At 36.6% G+C, this 22,566-nt stretch overlaps 12 protein-coding genes across 12 annotated transcripts; 6 read left to right on the top strand and 6 right to left on the bottom strand.

Moving 5' to 3' along the window:
• Positions 1-276: 276 nt before the first annotated feature.
• FDP41_003523 (uncharacterized protein) lies at positions 277-2,259 on the bottom strand (the record flags this gene model as incomplete). The annotated part of the gene is made up of 1 exon (XM_044706837.1): positions 277-2,259. One exon carries the CDS (start codon positions 2,257-2,259, stop codon positions 277-279), a length of 1,983 nt encoding a protein of 660 aa, XP_044562244.1.
• A 205-nt stretch (positions 2,260-2,464) lies between these two features.
• Positions 2,465-4,276, bottom strand: FDP41_003522 (uncharacterized protein; the record flags this gene model as incomplete). The annotated part of the gene is made up of 3 exons (XM_044706836.1): positions 2,465-3,457; positions 3,545-3,699; positions 3,868-4,276. The coding sequence occupies 3 exons, from the start codon at positions 4,274-4,276 to the stop codon at positions 2,465-2,467; spliced, it is 1,557 nt and encodes a 518-aa protein (XP_044562243.1).
• A 265-nt stretch (positions 4,277-4,541) lies between these two features.
• On the top strand, positions 4,542-5,510 carry FDP41_003521 (uncharacterized protein; the record flags this gene model as incomplete). The annotated part of the gene is made up of 1 exon (XM_044706835.1): positions 4,542-5,510. The coding sequence occupies one exon, from the start codon at positions 4,542-4,544 to the stop codon at positions 5,508-5,510; it is 969 nt and encodes a 322-aa protein (XP_044562242.1).
• A 51-nt stretch (positions 5,511-5,561) lies between these two features.
• On the top strand, positions 5,562-6,749 carry FDP41_003520 (Peroxin 12 (Pex12), putative; the record flags this gene model as incomplete). The annotated part of the gene is made up of 1 exon (XM_044706834.1): positions 5,562-6,749. One exon carries the CDS (start codon positions 5,562-5,564, stop codon positions 6,747-6,749), a length of 1,188 nt encoding a protein of 395 aa, XP_044562241.1.
• A 33-nt stretch (positions 6,750-6,782) lies between these two features.
• FDP41_003519 (uncharacterized protein) lies at positions 6,783-11,726 on the bottom strand (the record flags this gene model as incomplete). Its single annotated transcript, XM_044706832.1, has 1 exon — positions 6,783-11,726. One exon carries the CDS (start codon positions 11,724-11,726, stop codon positions 6,783-6,785), a length of 4,944 nt encoding a protein of 1,647 aa, XP_044562240.1.
• A 221-nt stretch (positions 11,727-11,947) lies between these two features.
• Positions 11,948-13,816, top strand: FDP41_003518 (uncharacterized protein; the record flags this gene model as incomplete). The annotated part of the gene is made up of 2 exons (XM_044706831.1): positions 11,948-13,283; positions 13,398-13,816. The coding sequence occupies 2 exons, from the start codon at positions 11,948-11,950 to the stop codon at positions 13,814-13,816; spliced, it is 1,755 nt and encodes a 584-aa protein (XP_044562239.1).
• A 107-nt stretch (positions 13,817-13,923) lies between these two features.
• On the top strand, positions 13,924-14,538 carry FDP41_003517 (uncharacterized protein; the record flags this gene model as incomplete). Its single annotated transcript, XM_044706830.1, has 1 exon — positions 13,924-14,538. The coding sequence occupies one exon, from the start codon at positions 13,924-13,926 to the stop codon at positions 14,536-14,538; it is 615 nt and encodes a 204-aa protein (XP_044562238.1).
• Positions 14,539-15,530: 992 nt separating this feature from the next.
• On the top strand, positions 15,531-16,820 carry FDP41_003516 (uncharacterized protein; the record flags this gene model as incomplete). The annotated part of the gene is made up of 1 exon (XM_044706829.1): positions 15,531-16,820. The coding sequence occupies one exon, from the start codon at positions 15,531-15,533 to the stop codon at positions 16,818-16,820; it is 1,290 nt and encodes a 429-aa protein (XP_044562237.1).
• A 269-nt stretch (positions 16,821-17,089) lies between these two features.
• On the bottom strand, positions 17,090-17,588 carry FDP41_003515 (uncharacterized protein; the record flags this gene model as incomplete). The annotated part of the gene is made up of 3 exons (XM_044706828.1): positions 17,090-17,151; positions 17,197-17,436; positions 17,537-17,588. The coding sequence occupies 3 exons, from the start codon at positions 17,586-17,588 to the stop codon at positions 17,090-17,092; spliced, it is 354 nt and encodes a 117-aa protein (XP_044562236.1).
• Positions 17,589-17,630: 42 nt separating this feature from the next.
• FDP41_003514 (uncharacterized protein) lies at positions 17,631-19,575 on the bottom strand (the record flags this gene model as incomplete). The annotated part of the gene is made up of 2 exons (XM_044706827.1): positions 17,631-19,506; positions 19,562-19,575. The coding sequence occupies 2 exons, from the start codon at positions 19,573-19,575 to the stop codon at positions 17,631-17,633; spliced, it is 1,890 nt and encodes a 629-aa protein (XP_044562235.1).
• Positions 19,576-19,854: 279 nt separating this feature from the next.
• On the bottom strand, positions 19,855-20,325 carry FDP41_003513 (uncharacterized protein; the record flags this gene model as incomplete). Its single annotated transcript, XM_044706826.1, has 1 exon — positions 19,855-20,325. The coding sequence occupies one exon, from the start codon at positions 20,323-20,325 to the stop codon at positions 19,855-19,857; it is 471 nt and encodes a 156-aa protein (XP_044562234.1).
• An 839-nt stretch (positions 20,326-21,164) lies between these two features.
• Positions 21,165-22,397, top strand: FDP41_003512 (uncharacterized protein; the record flags this gene model as incomplete). The annotated part of the gene is made up of 1 exon (XM_044706825.1): positions 21,165-22,397. The coding sequence occupies one exon, from the start codon at positions 21,165-21,167 to the stop codon at positions 22,395-22,397; it is 1,233 nt and encodes a 410-aa protein (XP_044562233.1).
• Between the last annotated feature and the right edge of the window lie 169 nt (positions 22,398-22,566).

Below are 22,566 nucleotides of genomic sequence, written 5' to 3'. Positions count from 1 at the left end.
ATCATTCTCAAACTCATCAGTCCACGAACAACCAGCAACCAAGAGATTACTGAACCTCAAAGTGGCAGAAGAGGTTGTTGAAGATGTAGAGAGGTGGAAATTTTGACCAGTATTCTCTCAAAGCATCATTTATGAAAGTTCGAAAAGCAAAGAATACTATTCTAACAAGCATCTGGTTAACTGTCAATTTGTACAAGTTGTTTACATTATGGGATGTAAACTTCAACAGTGTACAACTAGCTTTGCGGAAAGATTATGATGCAATACTTAGTTTTATTATTCATCTAAGTGTGTATATTTAAAACCTTTAGGTTTGGAAGAACCGTAATTAACTTCTTCAGCAAAAGTAATTTCCTCGTTCTTTGGAACAATTTTAGTGTTCTTGGCAAGCTTGGACAATACAGGGCTCAACCATTCCATGTCCTTTGGAAGGAAAAATGATTCGTCCTCCACGAAAACTTCAGAAATGGAATCAATATAATCTTTTTTAAGGATTTTAAGGTATGTGGTATTTTCTGCTCTGGCATCAAAATCAGGAACAAAGCTCTCTCTTGTTAATGCGCGTTCACCAAGGAGAGTCCAAGGTCTTATTTCAGTCACAAATTTATCATCACCAAACATGACCTCCATCTTTCCATGCAGCGTTAAAATTCCAAAATCACAGCTCTTTCCTTTTTCGAATAAGAACGTCATATCATCACCATGTTGTTTAAGTTCGACTACCTCACATTTGTGAAGTAATCTCTTCAAATACTCTTCAGGAAGTAATCTAAATGTGGTAGAGCTTCTGCTCAAATAAGAGCTAATTGTGGCAACTTGAGTTGACGTTAATTTGGAAGGAATTTCCAGTTTAAAGATGTGGTGTGGTCTATTAACATTCTCTTTGCTGTAATCAATGTCATTTTCATCAGCAATCTCGTCCTTTATGATTTCTTCAATCACATCTTCCAGAGTCACAATACCAAGAATTGTGTATGGTTGTTCAGAACTATTCTCTCCAGTATTTTCTTCATGAACGATTGCAATGTGAGTTCGACCAGTTTTGAAAATTTTCAGAATTTCATCACAATAGGTATCAGGAAAGACTTTCAGGACTTCTCTACCATAAAAGGTTAGAACTTGTGAAATAGGCAAAGCTTCCTCAGGATTTATCAAAATTAAATCCTTAACGTATAACATTCCTACAATGTTGTTGGTGTTTCCTTTGAATATTGGAATACGAGAGTGACCCTCTTGCCAAATTTTTGTCATGGTGTCAACATCAAGTTTGCTATCAATATCTAACATGTATGTTTTTTCAATAGGTGTCATGGTTTGTCTCACTGAAGTTTTGGAAAAATCTAAAGCACCACCAAGAATTTTGGCTTCATGTTCTGTTAAGTGATATCTTTGATCAGATGTTTGAGAGTGAATATTTACAAGTTCTTTCAATTCTGTTCTTTGATATAATGTACCATGACCAGACCCCAACATCCAGTCTAACACTTTGCTTATTGGCCATGCAATAACAAAAACAATTACAATCAAAAGCCAAACAAGCCAAAACAAAGTACCACCGATTGAAAGTCCATATCTTGAAATTACTGCTTGAGGAATAACCTCACCAAAAAATAGAACAAAAGTGACTCCGAGAATGATGGCTACATATTCAGGAACAATCTTGTGTAAAAACAGGGGCAAGCATTCAAAACACAAAGCATTCCACAACAAAAGAGTAACCAACAGCAAGTGGTGATGTTTTAAAATAGGAGCCAATCTTGAAGCATATTTCTTCTCTGATTCTGTGCCTGTGTTTCTCAAAATATCGAGTTGCATGGGATCTATGGAGAGGAGGCCAAGAGTAAAGCCAGACATCAAACCAGCTCCTCCAACAAAGAACAAGCTTGCACAAGCATAAATTATGTATTCATACCAAGTTAATGGACCTCCCTCTTCTGACTCGGTATGTTTAGTTCCGTTATTGGTAGCATTTAAATATTTATCGCAGAGGGTAGCTAAATCTGAATTATTTGATTTGGTAGAATAGGTATTCATCAATGAGGGAGTTGTCATCATCATCTCGGCACGGAAAGTACTGTCTTGTTTGCCAGCCGCTTTGACAAATAAATTAGTATCAGAATAAAAATAGCAACCACTCGTTAGCAGTAGAATCATCATCAGAACAGATATCATTGAAAATAATTTCTTCTTCATGTTTCCGTTCAGTGATGAAGGCTGTGTCGGCGATGGTGCATGATCCAAAATCATGAGAGGAGTCATTTTTTATGATGTTGAAGAAAATCTTCAAAAAATCAATATTTACAATTCAAAAATAAATTGTGATTGGAACTCAACGGGTGAGTCAAAGCCTTTTTACTTCCAGTTTTTATTGTTGTTCTTGTTATGATCAAATCGTTCATCTTGTTCGGACGCTAATTCGTTGTTGTTGTTGTTCAGAGACTTGGTAAGGAAGATATGAAAGTCCTTAAACATTTGGAGTTGCTGTTGAGGGTGCAGAGTCATCATTAGTGGTTATAGAGAGACACGACGAGTGATGATGAGTTGTTATCATCATGGTGGTGCTGGTGGTGCTGGGTATCATCTCTTGCATACCACTCACATTGGACAAGGTAGGTGTTGCAGAGTCGAGTTGCGCGTTGAGTGGAGAGGACTCTTCAGTGATGAGTTCAATCGTTTGATCATTCGTAGGAGTCATGAGAGTGGTGGTCGAAGAAGGCTTTTGTTGTGTCGTCGTGGTGGTGGTGGTCTTCGTCATTGAATCATCGGGCAACTCTTCTCGACCACTACCACTACTAATCTTTATGATTTTGGATGAGCCATTCCCTGCCAGTTGTTGAGGAATTTGATCATCATCATCATTCAAATTCTCGACAACAGTAGCTCTTCTTCTCTCTGGTTTTTGAGAGAATTTAATTTCATGCATGACAAATTGAATGGGATTGTTCAAAAAAGGAAGGTGATAGGGCCAAAAGATTAAGGCCACACACAAGGTGAATGAACAATAAGGAATGGCCTTAGCGAATGGATAAAAGATGTAAGTGGCCACATCTAAACCGTACAAACCAACTCCCAATACTTCAATTAAAACTCCAGCTGCTAGAATAACCACTCCAATCGTTAATTTCACCATGGTTTGTTTTTGCAATTGATATTGTTCAGAATTATCAGGAACTAGTTTTGATTTTTGTCTCAACATGTAAACAATAATGACCACTGTTCCAATACTTAAAAAGAAAACAATGGCTGTGGAAGTGCCAACCAATGGAATGGCAATGGCTGTGGTGAAGGTTTTTCTTAACTTTTCCAAATCATTGGTGAGATCAGGTTTAGCCAGAACGGCAATGGACAAGGCAGTCACAGGAGCCAAACCAAAAAACAAGCAAATATTTCCAACAATGAGAAAGGTGCTCATGGTAATGATAATCAATTTTTGATGCTTTTTTCGATTGACCCAAACCTGTGTTGGATAAGTGCGTGAAAGGAATGTTTCATTCGTAACACAATCCACTCATACTTATGATCATTTCGAATTATTTTCACTTACCATGCACACTTTGAGCCAAATGGGAATGATGAATGTGAAATTGAAGGTAAACCAGAAAATACTGGTATAATCAAAGATTCTTCTGATTTGTAACACCACTACAAATGTGGAGTAATCCTGTTGAAGATCATAGTAATGCTGGGCGATAGTAGCTCCTTCACACGTTGTTGTTTTTTAAAGGATATTCATGAATGGTTGAAATTTGAAAAAGAATGATTGAAATAAAAGTCCGCGTTCGAAAACAAAGAAACATTGATAAAGAAAACCGTTCAATTTGTGTTGAATATATAACGATGATGATGATTCCATTATCGACTTCTTACCTTCAGCAGGGATTCTAAATAATAAAAACGCAATGACTGTATGCAGTAACACGAAGAAAAATTCTCTGTTTTTGGTTTTCTCATTGTTTTTCCACTCGTGAATCAAATCATCTAATTTTGTCCTCGCACTTCTTCCCCAACAAAAACAACAACCCATCAAGAGCGTTACACGAATAAGAAAGCCGAGTAGTAAATAACAATGTCTTTTGAAGTAAACGATAAATACAGGAATAAGAACAAGCATCATGGCCATTAAAGTAACCGAGTCTTCCACTAAACTTGCAATGCCTTCATTTCGGGTCATGAAGGAAATTTGGTTGTTGGAATTGTTGTTGGATTGTTGCAATGTCAGCATCTCGGGAGAGTGAATCATTAGATTCATCCATTCCATGTTGGTGGTTGATGTCATTGCAGTTAGCACATGTGCAGAGAGAGAGGCAATTTGTTTCACCAATGATGACACATCGGTGGTTTGTGGGTTCGTTGATCTGTTACCAATTGATGTTGATGGTCAACTTTCCAAATCGGATGATTTTATAGAGTTATGAAAGAATATCCTTAATAAATGGCAGAAAAAAAACGAAATTCATCGAGTGACTTGGAGACCAATTAAGTGAGCGTAGATGGAAATTGAACTTGAGATCCTCATGTTGTTTGATACAGTTCGGTAAAAAATGTTGAAATTCATTCCCGAAGAACTTTTAGAATTTCACGTGTGTTCGTTCCTTGATCTTGGAACAGTCATGTCTTTATCATTTGCCAATAAATTATTGTATGAATTAATCTCAAAATCGGAAGTGATTTGGACACAACTCACCATTCATCCTCATGCCGATGAATCATGTCATGCCGATGATGATCAAGCTTCAGAATTATTAAAGTATTTAGGACTACGGTTACGGAAGGATTTGAATGATGATGATCATCCTCCCATTCTGGACGATCAAGAATTATTCACCATTTTCAAAAACAAGAGAAATCAATTCTTATTCCATTGGTTTAGACTCTTTTCGTTTTGCACTACAGGTTTTCCCAAATATAATCCTTCTTACAATGATTTAATTGTTTCAAAAATTCGTTTTACAAATGGAAATCATTCTTTGAGGGTCATGCATGACAAGTTGAAAGGTGATTGGGAAACTTGTATTGCCAATAAGAAACTTCATCGAGGAATTACATATTACTGGTGTGTGCATTTGACCACTTACGATGAAGAGAATGCAAATAATGCATGGGTTGTACTCATAGGAGTTGATAATTTAGAAAATCAACCTCGAGATGGCTTGAGTTCTTCCATGCATTACTGGTTTGGACGATCTCCTTCCAAGGGTTTTGGTTACTGTGTTGCAAGCGACAGTGGATACAATAGCTATGAAGGAGCACATTTAAACAAACAAGGTGACGTGATTGGGGTGGAGTTTTATCATGATCCTCACCTGAATCAAGTACGAATGAAATTCTATCCCAAAAACGGATGTGAAGAAAGAAGTTACAATTTCTCATATACCACATTGGATGAAGAGTCAAGGAGTGTAGAAGTATCCTTTAGACCAGCTGTTTCAGTAGTTTCCAATATGGCTGTTTCAATATTCCCATGGGATGGAAATGTGGAAACTCTCAAAAACTTTTATCCAAACGAATGAAAAACATCCCACCAACAATAACAAAGACCTTTTGTAAGAATTTTAAAAAAAATGTCCTTTCTCTCATCGCAATATCAACCCTCCAATGGAGATCAATCATCATCGAATAGGAATCAATCCCTCTCGGTGTTTCAGCCAACGTTTTTTGAAATTATGACTGCTCAAAGGATGATATCTGGATTGAAGTCTGCACTCCGATATGTGCTAGTGATGGCAGCACAACGCAATTTTAGATATTTACATTTTGTTTCTTATTATGATGAATACTTTGCAATGTTGCAAACAATGATTGAGAGACATTTTTTGTACAATTTTGATTCATCATTTGCGGAACACTTATTCGGATTGAAGCGAATTGATTCTAAACAATTTACAGTATCAGAGATGAATCAACATCAAGGAAAAACAAGTTTTTTGACAAACAAGCAAAGAAATGAAAGCTTGCTGTGTTTAGTTTTAATTCCATATCTGAAAGACAAGTTGGAAAATTATTATATTGATTTAAAGAGAGATGATATCCTCTCTTCAAGCGAAGGCATCGATAATGACAGTTTGGTAGTGCCCTATGAGACGCCAAGTGCTTCCAATCGATCAAATTCAAACACTTGGAAAATTATCAAAAGATACTTTGTAAAATTATGGCCCTATATTAGCACCATTTATGAGGGCTCTCATTTTGTCTTCATGTTTTTATACCTTTTGAAGAGCAATTTTAAATATCATAATCCTTTCATGTACTTAATTGGATTATGTTTGAAAAGAACGTCTCCTAACGAGCATTTACAACACATGAAATTAATGTACACAAAAAGAAATAATTTAGTCAATAGTTTCAAGCAGCGCGGCGGCATAATTTTCGGCTCACTATTAGGATATATTGTGAATATCTTGTATTCTCTTTCTGACTATTCGACCCATTTATTACTTGCAATTGCATTTTTATTTAAATTTTTTGAATGGTACTTTAGCAACGAATCATCTCTAGTACCGAAAGGCAACATTGTCATTCCTTCTCCCCCTGAGCAACCTGAGAGAGCCGTGGGTGGGTTAGAAGTACCAACGAATCCAAGACATTGTCCAATCTGCAAGAAGGAGAGAAGAAATTCCACACTTTTAACAGTCTCAGGTTTTGTGTTTTGCTACAAGTGTATTCAGAGCCATCTACAAACACACCAAAAATGTCCAATCACACACATTGCATGCACTAGCTCACATTTGGTGAAAATATTTGAAAATTAATTTATAGTTGCCAAAAAGGTTTTATTTCTCAACCTAAGGTTTGAGTGATTTGGAAATTAACTCTGAGCATGAATTGATTTGCTTTTGAAGCAAGGCCAATGATTCCTTTAGATTTGATGATTCGAAAGTATTATTCGAATACGTGGAAATTGAACCATTCCAATCATCCTCGGTGGATGGTGTTGTGACAATATCATCTTCCATGTCATTGATTTGATTATCCATGTTTGCATAAATAGACTTTTGGTGGTTGATTGTCTGTAGTAACTTTTCATAATCTTTCATAGAGTCTTCAAGGTTTACGTATGTGAAGGTTTTCCTCTTTTTGGTGTCTTGTTTTGTTTCTGAATCACGTTCTTTGATTCGTTTTTTCTGTTCTTCGACAGGTTTTGTTGGTATAAAAGCTTTTGGAATTTCATCTTGCGGTATCGATGAAAAATAGGTTTTCCCTTCATCTAATAATGTTAAGCTTTCCAAGAAGGAATTTCCACTTTGTTTCAATACTTTCATGATATCCTTTTCAATCTTTTCAAACCTTGTTCTTGTGAACAAGAAACCATAAAGTGGATCTGCATCAAAAAGCATGTCCAAATGAATCTTCAAGAAGAGTTCAAAGAGTTTAAAAGTGGCATGTGAATAATTTCCATCCGCAAAATCTATAGCAATGTCTGCAACATTAATAGGATCAAAAGAGTCCATAGGACATAATCCTCTTCTTTTTCGCAATACTTGTATGTAGTTCAAGCAATTTTTAGCAAGCACCTCCAAATCGCAATTTTCATCGCTATAAAAATCAGTAGTACCATCAATAATAGGTAAGGAGAGATGGCCAAGAAGTTCTTTTTGCAATATGGCATTTTCATCAGTATTCCAATTTTCCTTTTCGAACTCAGGAATAGGCCAATTAATTTTGCGCATTCTTTCTGATTCATTTTGGACCTTGGTAGCCACAATTTCACAGACATAATTATAGGTTAAAATAACATCTTCAAGAGGAATACTATGCCTATCTTCAACAGATAACTCTTGCAACAAATCTGTAATATGACTTTGGGAACATTCTTCTAATAATTCACGAATTGATATTTTGTGAACAATGGGTGGCTGTGGAGAGGTGTTTGCGAGCTTACTAAGCATGTCCATAAAGATTTTGTTCAATTTCCTGATATTCTCTTCTGAGATGTTTTCAGAGATGTTTGTCATAGCCATTGACACACACATGACATGGCTGAAAACTGAGCTAGAATATTTGTTTAACATCTGATGGACTTGTATTTGTACTTTTTCTTCCGAAACTCCATGCTTTAAAAAGTCTTCTTTCTCGAACAATACAAGGATTGGAATTCTTGTACTTTCCATCTTTGAAAAGAAAGACACAATATGTTTGTTCACTCTGCTTTCTTCCAATGCCCAATACTTGTCAATGTTCAAATTGTCAGGAACAGTGTGTAAAGTATAAATGATAGATGACGTTCCTTTGAAGGGAAAGTTGCTCTTATCTAATGAAGCTGAGGTGTTAAATTGTTTCACGCAAATATGAAGAGTAGATCGTCTTTTTTTCAGATCCAATTCTATCAAATCATCTGATATAATGTCTTTTCCCTCCACTTTGAATTTAGATAATGTAACAACTGGTTCATTAGGGTCCTGTACTTTTGAACCTTCACTCAAGAGTTTTTGTGCAGTCCAAGCTTGCAGTGGGGCATTGACATCATCTACAATGAGTACTAACTTCCAAAAGAAATCAGAAAATATTTTGTACTGGTTGGTAACCTTAGAATTAAAAACAATTAATCCCAAGTCAACTCTCTTGTATAATTGTTCGATCAAATGTGATCTTATTTCTTCTGCATGAGAATCCAACATGGTAATATCGTCAAGCACAGTGACATCAAAATTATTTTTCACATATCGCTGAGATTTTTGGATGTGAGTCTGTCTTTTTTGTCGTAGAAGCTTCTTCTCTTTTGAATAGTGTTTCCATGCCTCAAAATACTTTCTGAGGATTTCTCTATTGATCTCCTCTTCAGTTTTTTGAGGAGGTACAATAATTGGAGGTATTATAACTGGTAATTGAGGTGGTGGGGTGATTATGGGCTGTTCTCTTGCTTTGGCAATCTCGTCAGGTGGCTGTACAGTTATTGGTGGTTGTTGTTGTTGTATGGAAGGAGGTAGAGCTGTTGGTGTTTTTGGATGTGATGGAATTTTATGAGCTTTGGGAGATTTTGGGAAAGAAGGAGTCACTTGTTTTGGTGGTTGAGGTTCTAATGGTGGAGGAATAATTATATTAAGGGTTTTCTCTGATGGAGTGGGAATGGGATGAGAAGGAATTGAAGGAGGCGTAATTTTGATCTTATCCTGAGGAAGTACAGGTGGAATAATTTCAGGAGGTATTGTTAGAGGAGGTGTGGATGGAATTATTGGTCGAGATGGTGGTGGTAATGGGAGTGATGGGAGTGATGGAATGGGTTGTTGTACTGGAGGTGTCTCATGGGGTTTGGGAGGCTTGCGAAAATTTATCAGAGCCAATGTCGATCGTTTGATTCCAAAAACTTTCTTTTCAATAAATAAAGATTTCGTCTTTTCAATTGGTTTGGATGGTTCGGTGAATGTAGTATATTTGAATAAGACAGCATCATCTAGGGTTGTAATTCCAAAGTGGTCGCAATAGTGAACACACTCATCAAAACTATCAAAGAGCAACAGTTGCTCCAGTTTTGAAATTGGATATTTTGGAAATTCATCAATCGTTCCATCGAAACCGTCCTTTGTTTTTAGGTTAAATGTTCTATTCATGATCTGTAATGCATTCTTTCTCGCGATTGGAAAATATATATGCATGATACATGCATTCAAGTATGTAGCTTCATCTACAAGTTTAAAAAACCTGCTATAATTATTGGTAGAGAAGGCGTCAAATACTTTGATTGCAAAAGTAACCTCAGGTGACTTTAAAACATCATTAGGAAGACTTTTTAGACATCTCATAACTTCCTGATCAGAAGCAAGTCGATTCAATATAAAATAGCATGTAAATTCACTCTCATTAGGACATGAAATCCCACTCATTCTGAGTTCCGAGTAAAATTCTTGTAAACTCTTTAAATAATTGTTCAAGAGCTTCAAGTTTTGATGAGCATCGAAATCTACCTCTTCTGCCAATAAATGATGACTCATAATATGAAATCTAGCAATCACTTCATGCAAATCTACACTTCTTTCATCTCTAATATGCTGAACGGTCAAATCTTGTGCAATAGCTCTTGCTCGGTCTCTTAGGAACAGAAAAACTTCGTGATAATCAGCATCATCTCTGTCCAAAATTTCATTAATGAGATAATCTAATGATTGACGTAAAATAGAGGGAGGTCTAACTTGAGAAGCAACAGGTACGGTACCTGCAGCAGCTCGTTGATAAGCTTTTACGCAAAGACTTGGTTCAGCTTTTGCATATTCATGACCTCGCTCGTCGATTAACTTTCTTGAAGCAGTTTCAAATACACTTAATCGTCTTTCTTTTTCTCTGTTTCTGACCTCTTCATCTGAACACATTTTGTAACATGTTCCTATCAAATGTTTGGTATCAACAGGATACTTTTTTGACCATATCTTTTCTCGTATCTTATCAGAATGTTCTAATTGATTGAGACTTTCCTGCTCCATGTTAGGAGGGCGTTGTAATATGCTTGCTTTTAGCTTTTTGTATGCTATATCTGCCTCTTTGGATCTTTGAATGGGTTGTTCCTGTTTTTTTTCAACTTGTTTTTCTGGAGATTTTTTGTGAATATGTTCGACTATTTGCTTGTTAATGGAGACTGGAGAAGTGACAATGGACTTATCTCCTTTCTGATCCACAACGATCTGGAAATTTTCGAATTTGTCACTTTCTTCTTCCTCTTCTTCTTCATTTTCATCATAGACCTCTTCTTCTTGATCGTTTTCTTCATATTCACCTTCTTCTTCTTCATACTGCTCTTCATATTCGTCTTCTTCTTCATATTGCTCCTCCTCTTGCTCTTCTTCTTGCTCTTCCTCATATCCTTCCATGCCTACATTTCCCACCTCTTCGTAAGGAATAATATCTTTTTTTGATTTCTCTTTTGGAGGTTCAGCAATTTTCGGGGGTGCTTCGTTAAAGTATGAGCCGAATCCAGAAAATCCAACAGGTAAATTAAATAAGTTTTCTTCATTGATCTCATAAGGTCTTGTTTGAGCGAAAGATGTCAATTCAGAATATTCATCTTGTTGAGGTGGAATATTGCTTGTAAACTTCCTAGTACTTTGAGGTTTCACAGGTTGTGAGTATTGTTGCTGTTCAAAGTGTGAATAAGAGGAGCTACCTGCAGGCTTACTGGTTGGTTTGCCTCTGTAAGGTTTTGTGGCTCTTGTTTTTTGAGGTGTATTTCTTTCCGTAGTAGTGATGGTCTCTTCTGTTTGACCAGCCCATTTTCTACCAACATGAGAGTCTTGAAAAGCAACTCTTTTTCCTCGAGTAGCAGCGCCTCTAGAAGATGATGTCCTCGGAGTTGATGAACGAACCTCTTGTGTTTGCCTTGACTCTTGATAGTCTCCTCTTTTTCCTCCTCGTGTTGTGCTACCTCTACCTCCTCGGGTTGATGGTGCTGATGTCTCATACGTCTGTTCGGTGGTACTAATGTTGTCTTGATAAGATTTTCCTCTAAACCCCGGCCGATAGACACCTCTTCCTCGCGATCGTTGTGGTCTTTGAGAGGTAGAAGCTGTATAGGCTGATGATGATGATGCTGCTGTGGAGGTTGTTGAAGTGGTGGTCCGTGATGGTTTTCCACGAGGAAAACGAGAAGACGGCGTTGTTGATGATTCTCTTTGGGTGTGTGTTGTGGTTGAATGAGTTTTTCCTCGTGATGATGATGATGAGGCTCCTCTTCCTCGGTACGATCCTCTGCCCCGACTGTTTCCTCTTGATGATGAAGAACGGGATTCAGAAGATGAATACATTTTTTATAGTCATCTTATATTTGTTTTATTTATATTCATCAAATTAGACTTCCTGGTTTGTGAGGGTTGATGGTTGAAGGTGAAGAGCAACAATTAGAGTTCTAACACACGCTTATCGTGATGTGCGGAATGATCGTTGCCGTTATTTTGAGTCATTTGACCGTTACACAAAGTTGGCGCCTCAAAAATTAAAAAAAAAATTTAAAATCCAATAATAACCAATGTTGGATATCCATCATCATTCTCCACAACAATATGAAGCCACTCACCAACGATTCCTCGCCATGTCCAACGAGTTTGGTTGGGCCAGTGTAAATTGGACTGATTTCTTCAGCCATCCAGAGCATGTATTACCCAAAGGCTTACTCTCTTGCTCGGAGGCTCTGCCTATCACTCAAGAAGCACAAACATGGTCTGTTCATATGGATCATGATGATGATCACCATTCTTGTTGCAACAACAACGGAACAACTTCTGCTGCTGCTTCCTACAATCACACCTCATCACATTCTTCTTCAAGAAGAAAATCTCTTGGCATCAAACGAAGACCTTCTTGCAATCCAACACAAGTTATTTGCATTTCGGATGATGATGATGTTGAAGAAATAACCAAGGATAGTGCATTTACAAACTCAACAAACTCAACAAATATCACAAACAAAGTGTACATTTCGAACCCTGTATGTCCATCACAAAATAGTCAAAAATCTTATTGTGATGACGATGGTGAGGCAGAGTATGAATTTAAAGAAGAAGAATCAGAGATTGAAGAGGATCTCAGTGACAATATTTATGAAATTGAAAAGATTTTAAAAAAAAGAATTCGAAATTCAAAACCTGAATATTATGTGAAATGGGTTGGATATCCAAGTTCTGAAAATAGTTGGGTCAAAAAGTGTGATATTTTCGATGAGGAGTGTATTAAGGAGTTTGAAAAATCATTTGAAAGCCAATCTCATCATACAAAACAACAACCCATTGACTTGTGTGATGATGTTGACAGCGATAATAGTATTGAATATGATGACGAAGAAAGTGATGGTGATGATGACGAAGAAAGTGATGAAGAAGACAAAGCTAATGATTTCTTATTAAGTGATGATGATGATGATGACGATGATGACAATATATTCTCTACTGCTGGAAAGAAAACAACCTCTCGTGAGACTCCAAAACTTCATGCTGCTCTTGACTTTGACAGCACTACTAAAAGATCCAAATCTCAAAAAACTCTAAACCAATCCAAATACATTGCTGATCCTAAACAATTTAAAAAGGTTCGAGGAGAACTTCTTCAAAAATATTATGATGAAATTAATTCGGTTTGTTTCAAAAACAAACTTCCTGCTCTTAAATTATCAGAAGGAAAAGCAAAAGATCTCAAAGGAAAGCCTTATTTATTGTGGAATCACCATTTAAGGAAAACCGCTGGTTACTGTAAATTATTTACATTGAAAAAATCAAGGAATGGTAAATCCACACAATTAGAAAAGGTAGTTGCGATTGAAATATCGACCAAAGTTTGTAATTGTGAAGAGAGATTGGTTCACACGTTAGGTATGTTTGATTTTGATGAACCACGACAAAATAATTGATGTCTTGTTTTATTACTACTCGAATACTACTCGAATATTATTCGAATACTACACTTCTCAAACACTACTCGAATAGCTCATGAAATGTGTCATGCTGCAAGTTTTTTATTTGATGGAGTCACAGGACATGGAAAAACATTTTATTCGTATGGAGATTTAATTAAGAAATATTATCCTGATATTCCCATTACGACATGTCATTCCTATGCGATTGATTACAAGTATCAATGGCAATGTGTAGATTGTGGTTCCATTATAAATAGACATTCAAAGTCTATAGATGTCACTAAACAATGTTGTGGAGTATGTAAAGGAAGACTTCAAGAAATTGGAAAGTCGTCCAACACAAAAAACAATGCATACAATTCGTATGTGAAAGAACATTATAAAAGATTTAAGGAACACCATCCTCATCTCAAACAAGGTGAAATTATGAAACTCGTTGCTCAATCCTACCGAGAACAAAGACATGGTACTACTACTACTCATGATTAGTACCAAACAGGGATAATTATTCCATTGTCCTTGTTTGGTTTTTTGTCCAACAAATTTCAAATGGAATGAAAAATAAACCCACAAAAAATTTCAAATCAATCATCATCATGATGAACAAAGCCATCGGAAAACTGCACAGAAACAGAGCTCTTTTCTTTTGTTGTGATATTCAAGATCGATTTAGAAATTTAATTCATAATTTTCCCTCTGTGCTCTATGTTGCTTCTATGATGAATCAAGCCTCATCTCTCATGAATATTCCTTTCATTGCTACCGAGCAATATGTAAAAGCCTTCGGAAAGACTTGTCCCGAAGTAAATTTACCAAATCCTCCAAAAGAAGACTATTATCTATTTGAAAAGAAGAAGTTTTCAATGCTTACAGAGGATGTTAAAAAAGTATTAGAAAAGTATCCACAACGAGATCAAATTGTGTTGTTTGGTATTGAAGCTCATGTTTGTGTTTTGCAAACTGCTTTGGATTTGTTAGAGGCTAACAAGGAAGTGCATGTACTTGCAGATGGTACATCCTCACAGAGATCTTTTGATCGAAGTGTAGCCTTTGAAAGAATGAGACAATCAGGTGCTTTCATCACTTCATGTGAAAGTGCTTTATTTCAAATGATGGAAGGAGCTGATTATGAAAAGTTCAAGGAAGTGAGTGCATTGATGAATCCAAAACTCAGCCAACTTCGTCCTCATCCTGGTGAATTCAATCAGTAACTTGTAACAACCATCAAACGCAATGACAGGTTGTCATCTCCAGATGTAAATATTAACCACAATGCATCACAGTATTTCACAATACTTTTGGCTATTCGACTTATTTGGAATACACATTTTCGTTTTGTCATTCACAAGACTAAGGATGAATTATCCTTTTGTTTCAACATAAGGCTTTACATACAACACTACAGTGTAATCGTAATATTTCTGGGCATGAACCTGTCACTACCTGTCCTTCTTGCTCATACAAAATTCCTTTTTTATATTTATATTTATTTGCTCAGTCAACCGAGCTAAAAAATTCCAAATTCAATTTGTCTCCTCGTTTGAGATTCAGATTTTTCTCCAAGTTCGTCTTGCAAGAAAATCACTGCAATTCCACAGAATATCCCAAATTTATGCGAGTCGATCTCTGGAGGTTTATTCACTCTCCTATTTGGAGAAAACAAGCGGTTAAAGAAACTAGTCACGACCACATCATACACCATACCGTCGACAACAAACAGCCATCAAAAAAAAGCATCCTGATTCTCAAAGAGAGTGTCGAGTTCAACCCGAAAGTCGAGAGTACTCTCTAGCTGATCTTCATCATCATCAACATTACATCAAAGGCTTTTCTCTCTACACTTTCTCCATCATTTCTTTGAGAGTCTCAGCAGCACAGCTTACAACACTGCGTTCGGTCGAGAGAACCTCCTTATTTGAAGACCGGAATATATACTGTTGAAGCCTAAAAAACATTGGTGCGAAGAACAGAACTGGTACTCGGCGAGACCCAACAATCACATCGATCCAAGACTTGGAAAAATCGGAATTTGAAAAAAAACTCTTCAGAAGACACAATCACCACCACCATCACCATCACTTGCAATTCTTGTTGAGGCTCAACATTCTTGTGATCATCTTTGGCCTGATATTGTGTGATTACTATTCATATAATTCTTAATTGTGCAAACGTTATATATAACAACAACAACAACAACTCAACCATGACACCCAGCAACACACAGTCCACAACCATTCTTGATGATGGTTCAAGCAAAATCCATACAACATCATCACCAACCACCAAGACAGCATCAAGAAAGAAGTCTTCTAAATCAGGAAAGACCAAGATTAAATACAATGCGAATGGATCTTCCACAGTTTCATTCAAATTGGATAAAGACTGTGTTAAGCAACAATACCATTCGGCCTCTTCAGCCCCAACCAAGAAGAGAAATTCCTCAAAACTCATGTTTGTTGATGAAAGTGATGCAGCACCCAACAGCAGCAGCAGCTCAGATGCTACCTCTCAAGACTCCTCTTCCTACTCAGCCACTACTGGAAAATCATCATCGGGCAACAACAGTTCCAACACTGCTGTAACCTTTGGACATCATAATGTGAATAAGCGATTATGTAAACTTAGAAAGCAGCTCAAGAGTTGTGATCATTTCACGGATAATTACTTTGTGATTGACTTAACCTCAAAGGGTGGACAAAGCAAACCTCAAGTGGTTTCCTTCAAGAGCCCTACGGAACACTTTATTCTTCATGATGACCATACAACTTCCGACTCCTCGGAAACAAGTCCAAAACATTCGACTCCCTCGAGCGAGTATGACAATGGAGTGTTGAACAATTGTGATGAAGAAGACCCATCTTCTGAAGACCACGATGCCAAGCAACAAACTCACAAGAGAAAGAGAAAGAAATCTCAAGAACCTCAGAATGGTGACACTAAAAAGTGTAAAGTTTCCAACAAGAAACAAGTGACCACTACGACCACCACCAATGTCATTCAAGAAGGAACAACAGCTCAACCCTCCTCGGAACTCATGAATTCCGGCGGCTCAAATCCTCTTCTTGAGGAACTGAAGAAACAAGATCCAATGCTGCTTGCACAACTCTTACAAGACTTGCTTCAACAAAATGGAAGCGAAGTGTTCAAGCAAATGCAAAACATGTTACTTTCTCAATTCCAACTTGAAGTTCAAAATTTAATGAGACAAGCCTTAGAACAACAATATGCAACATTGATACCAAGCTCTGTAGATATCACCCCTGCTGCTACTACTAACCTTGCCAACACATCCATGACTGACAATACAATCGACAATGATATCTTTGCTGACGACCTGCTTCGATTATTGGACGAAGAGCCTTCCACCAACTGTACAATGACTTCCACACCATCTGCTTTGGAGTACACACCAACATCGCCTCTTTCTACATTGGCTCCTGACCATCAAGAAATACTCATGGAACAGGGCGATTGTTTGATTGAACATCTCTAATGCCACTTGAAATCACGAGCTGATTGGGAGTATAATCGGTGAAACAAAAACAGACAACAGTTCAATATCCATAATAGTACGATTCCACCGCATATTAAATATTGTAAAAACACCAGTCGATTGTATTCGGATCGTATTGTGAAATCGATGAATCACTACTTGATAGAATGGAATCTAATCGATCACACATGGCAATTGTTTAAAGACATGAATATTGGCACTTTATTAAAACGTGACATATTTCTTGTTAAACAGTGTTTGCAATCTCATTATTCTGTTTGTAAGGGAGGGGCAACATTTAACTTTCTCAATTGTTTCGAAAGATTATTTGCTTTCGCAGGTTAGTGTACTGCAATCTCATTCAATATTGACATACCTGTTTCGGATTCAAATTGTGCAATTAAATTCTGGCCTTTAAATACTAGAAAATATGGAAATGTATTTATATTATACTTTTCGAGTATTCCCTCTCCTTCACAATCCTCGTATGAAATCGTAAAAAAGTGAGAGAAAGGACATTCCCTACTGATCAGTTCGAATGCAGGTTTTAATTGTGAATGAGTCGGTGAACTGTCGTCATAAATATATACCACTGTATATCCCATTACTCCACTCTCTGGTGTGTCCTTTGAGTCAATTAAATTTGCAATATATGATCACATTTAATTTCAATTCCGAATTTATATTGTTCGGAACCAACATCCGAAAATACGAACCACTCAGAGAAAAATCAAGATCGGCTTGTGATTTGAGTTGTCTTGTTGGCATTTTGTAATTTTTTTGTGTTAAAATACAGAAGCACTTTTATTTTCAATAAAAATAGGATTCAGTGAGAGATTTCTTGCTGTCTTTCTTTGTTATGAAAACAAATTGAACTTTTGGATTCATTTCGGCCAACTTGCTCCATTCCACTCCACAATAATCATATTCGACCTTTTGAAGATGATCGTTGTTGCTGAAAGGATTACGGAAATTGTAAATCGTCACAGGCCCTTCAATGATAACATGCTCCAAATTGCACAATTTTGAAATGCATTTAGCAATGTGTCCTTCATCATCACCATCACTAATGATATGTAAAAATTTCAAATTTGGACTTTTTGAGGATAGAAGCTGAGGTATCTTGTCACGATTCGTGGATGGCATGCAAAAAGTCAGTCTCTCTAAATTTTCAAGACGTTCTAAAGTGGCTTCTATTAAGGAAACCCCATAGGAGTAATTCTGTTCATAGTATTTTGAATCGTACACAATTAAACGTTTGGCATACTGGACAAGCAAGGAATTACTCAAAGCCTTATTCACAAATTCATGCATTTCCATTCTTTGGCGAGGAAGAAAGAGTTTGGAGATGGTATTTCTGGAATCTATTGCTTTTTGATAAGCATTAAATGTCAGTGAATTTACACTAATTTCAATATCATTTTCTGAAATGAATTTTTGAACCAATCCTCGCCAATACTTTTCAGTGGACGATGAGACAATTAATTCTCTCGTTTCTAAATATGAAAAAATATGCAATAGAGTATCATCACTCAACAATCTATAATGAAAGAGTGTGACAGGTTTTGCAAAAGGATTGATTAATTTAGCCTTAAATATGTCTGCATCTCTTTCCTTAGTCATTCCCTTTCTTGCATAGGTGGCTGCTCGAGTGATATAAACTTGATCTCGTTGTTGAGTAAGTGGCATGAGAGAAATGCATTTAGTGAAATCATCCAGAGCTTGATCCAATTCATGTAAATAGTAATGACAAAGTCCTCTATTGAAATAGCTCGATTCTACCAAAGAGGACTCATATTCTTCACCAATTTCAATTGCTCTTGTGAAATATTTCATGGCATCTGCATAGTAGGCACCTCGATAAAAGGAAACTCCAGCTCTAATGTAAAGTGATTCCAATGTAATAATGGTACGAGGTTTTGGTTTCAAAATTGGCTTTGAAACATTCAGACCCATATCATGATTGAAAAAGTTCTTGACCGATCCAGATAGATTCGAAACGGCATCATTCCAATCGTTGAGACCTTTCGAGAGAGACAACACAGCTCTCTCAGTGGGTTTTTTTGCTCCCAGTTGCATTTGAAAAAATTCCTTTTCGAGTTGAAGGAGAGCCTCTTCATTCGTTGATGATGATGATTGAGAGTCGTCATGATTGACCACCTCCAATTCTTCTCGGAGTTGGATAGCATTGACAAATATCCCAGCAGCACGTTGGAAATTTCCCAAACCATCTTCGCACATTCCTAGCAAGTATTCATATAGATATGAATGGTGGGTGAAATTGATGGTGGTTGGATGTTCGGTGCTTTTTGATGATGCTGCTGCTGAAGGATTAGTAGGATTCAGCAAAGTGAGGCATTGCAAAACATCTTGTTTAGCCTCTTCAAATTTAGAGAGCTCTAACCTGGCGATCGTTCTCTGAATGAGTAATTTGGCTAATTCCTCTCGCTCTTTCTCCTCCATTTGAGAACTATTATATCTGATTTCCTCAATGGAGAGAGAGGCTTTCTCATCAAGAGCCATCGGAACTTGATATTTGTACTTTTTAGATTGAGCTTTGAAGAATTCAACAAGTTTTTGGTTGTTTGCTCGGATGAAACCATCAATGGAGGACACTCCTGATGAAACAGCATTAAAAGCTCCTCCCACTAAAAAAAGCGGAATTGCAAGAAGAGGAGGAACATAACTGAAATGATGATGTTCATTCGATCAAAAGCAAGTTCACAGATCTAATAACTTACGGTCCATGACACATTTTTTTGGTTGGTTTTGAACTTGCTTTGTCACGATGTCAACAGTTTTAATTCTTATTTGCACTTTTGTTTACAGGTTAATTGCTGTCAAGAAGCCGACATAGCTCAGTTGGGAGAGCGTAAGACTGAAGATCTTAAGGTCCCTGGTTCGATCCCTGGTGTCGGCAAAAATTTTAATATTTTCGAAACGGTCGTACGATAGAAGCCGAACAGGCGTTTATATTTGTACCTAAAATTGAGTGTTAATTGTGATGTGAAATTGTTTATTGATGATGATCATGTTACGAGTTGGCAATGCATCTATTGACAACGGACAACAATCGCTCATTTTCCAGAGCAGCTGCAACTCTCTCCTTATCATTCAATTGTTTGTTCACCTGATCTTCCGATTGGTGTGTTCCGGGAGTGATTTTGATATCGACTTTGAATCTTTTTGGTAAACTTCTTAATAATTTTACTCGTATACTCAGTCCGATAAGTGTGGCCATCGAACAATGTGTGATTGTTGGTGTAAAATAGATTAAAATGGTTGAATTCTTGTTATCAACATGAATAAGATCGTGTTGGGTGACTTTTAATTGTTCCAAAGAGAGTGGATGCTCTGGATCATTAATATTTCGGATCAAATCATAGACTTCAAGAGCATCAAATTCATCAGTAAAATCCTCATCTTTTTCATTCTCCAAACTTGCATCACGTGTAATCGATGAAGGAGCATAAACCTCGGGATTTGGATTAATCAGTTGAGACATTTTTATTTACTATCGTTGAGGCTAAACCTCCAAATTTTAAATTTGGTTAAATTTATTTTGACTTGGGAGTTGGATCACAGGAGTCCGTGTTGTCTCCACATTTAATTTGAACTTGAGCACTGAATGTGAGATCCGTGAAGATCACGACATGAATGCATTCATCACTAGTGGACAGCACCTGTATTGTGAATGCATTCCACTAGTGCTGTCGACAATTCGCACACCTTTTTGACCAATTTAAATTATGCCTCATTTGACAAGTTTGGAAAAGCAAATTTATAAATTAATAAAAATATTAAAAACAAATCGTCATGAGTCTTTTAAAATCAAAAATTCCCAAGTACAGCGGACTTCAGAAACAAGTACTCTCCTTGTACAGACAATTTTGGAGAGCAGCAAGCAAGAAGGAAAATCCAACTCTTCTTCGGAAATATATTCGGAAAGAATTTGACACGTATCGAGTGATTCCAAAACATGAAACGATGAGAATTGAATGGTTTTTGAGAAATGGACACAACAAGCTGGAGGTATTGCAAAGCGAACATTGTATAAATATTACCTTCTTTTATTAGATTAGAAATCATCATCGTATGTGGTAGTTGATTGTGTGAAGCAGTGTTTTGAGTTTCGGAATATGAAGAAATTCAACTATAATTTTTGTGGTCAATTTTACAATTCATAATGTTGGTTGTAATATATTGATGATTGTAATGATTTGGAGAAGATGATTTGGATGATCATCCTCAATGGCAATAATAAATATTTACAATATTCTCTGGTGATGAATATATTTTTGATTGACCCGAGTGAGTGAGGCTCATCATCATGACCTAAAAAAAATGCAATCGCTTCTTGAAGGGATCGAACAGGCTTTGACGGAGCAAGATGCCTACACAGCAGCAGATTTTCTGAACGAAAACTACTTTTACGAAACATTCTATGGTGATCAAGCCACTGGCAAAATTCCGAACATCAATTCAATTGAAAAACTTGTGGATTCTGCCATTTCCAAAGTTTCATATCGACCATTTCTCTATGATTATTTCAAATCCATGATTTATTTATTTGAAATGGAGGACTACAAGAATGCCTTTGAATTCATGAAAAAGAGTGTAGAAAAATTTATTAATCAAGTATTCGATAAGGAAAATTATTGGAGTGTTAAACTCATGAAATTCCTAAGTAGTGCGCTATATCGGGCGGCTGTAAAAGCAGCAGATGCTCAAGAGCAAGAAGGAGAAACAGGAGACTCGGAAGATTCTCATAAATTAAGCCCACTCGCTGCAGCAGCAATGACTCTGCAAACAGCATTGGCCGCTTCCAATCGAGATAGAACCAATAACATTGAAGAGTCAAAGAAATGGGCATCTTTGCACATTACAAATACGCTCATTAGATTTTATTTCAAGTTAAACAATTTGGATTGGTGCTCGAAATACATCAGCAAAGCAGTGTTAAACGATTTGAATTATCCTCTCTCAGAATTGGTGACTTTTAGATTCTTTGCTGCACGAGTTGCTATACTACAATCCAAATTTGTTAAAGCTAAAGAAGATTTAGAATATGCTTTGACGTACTGCCACGAAGATTATACGAAAAATAAGAAGATGATTATTCGATATTTGGCATGTGTAAATTTAATGCTAGGAAAATATCCAACACAGGCGTTATGTGAAAAGTATGATTTAATGGAGTTTATGGAGCTTTCAAAAGCTTGTAGAACTGGAGATTTACGAACCTATAAGAAATGTCTTGCAGAAAATATGAATTTCTTTATCAAAGATGGTACCTATTTAATTCTAGAGAAAATTAAGGTGGTCGTATATCGAAATTTATTGAGGAGAGTGTATTGTTACAAAGAGAAAAGCGCTAGAATACCAATTCCCACATTTTTAGCAGCCTTGAAATTTGTTGAAGATGATCCTATCGATTTAGATGAAGCAGAGTGCATTCTCTCTAATTTGATTTTTTCTGGTTTCGTAAGAGGATATATTTCTCATGACAAGCAAATACTGGTCGTCGCTAAACAAAATCCATTTCCTTCCCTTTCCACACTCTTTGCAGAAGAATGAGATGTCTGTACTGATTTTATCCTAATAATAAAAAATTTTGCATTCAATTGTCAAATCTCAATTCCAGCTAAGTCTTCTTCAAAGGGGTGAAACAATAACTTTCTCAATAAGGTACTAACAATAATTGATGACGCTTTGTTCACAAAGAACACTTCCTCAAAAAAAGAAT

The sequence above is a fragment of the Naegleria fowleri genome (genome assembly GCF_008403515.1).
Source record: "Naegleria fowleri strain ATCC 30894 chromosome Unknown tig34, whole genome shotgun sequence".
NCBI classification, from domain to species: domain Eukaryota; phylum Heterolobosea; class Eutetramitea; order Acrasida; family Naegleriidae; genus Naegleria; species Naegleria fowleri.
Note: the sequence above shows the minus strand (reverse complement) of the source record. Positions and strands in the feature narration are given on the sequence as shown.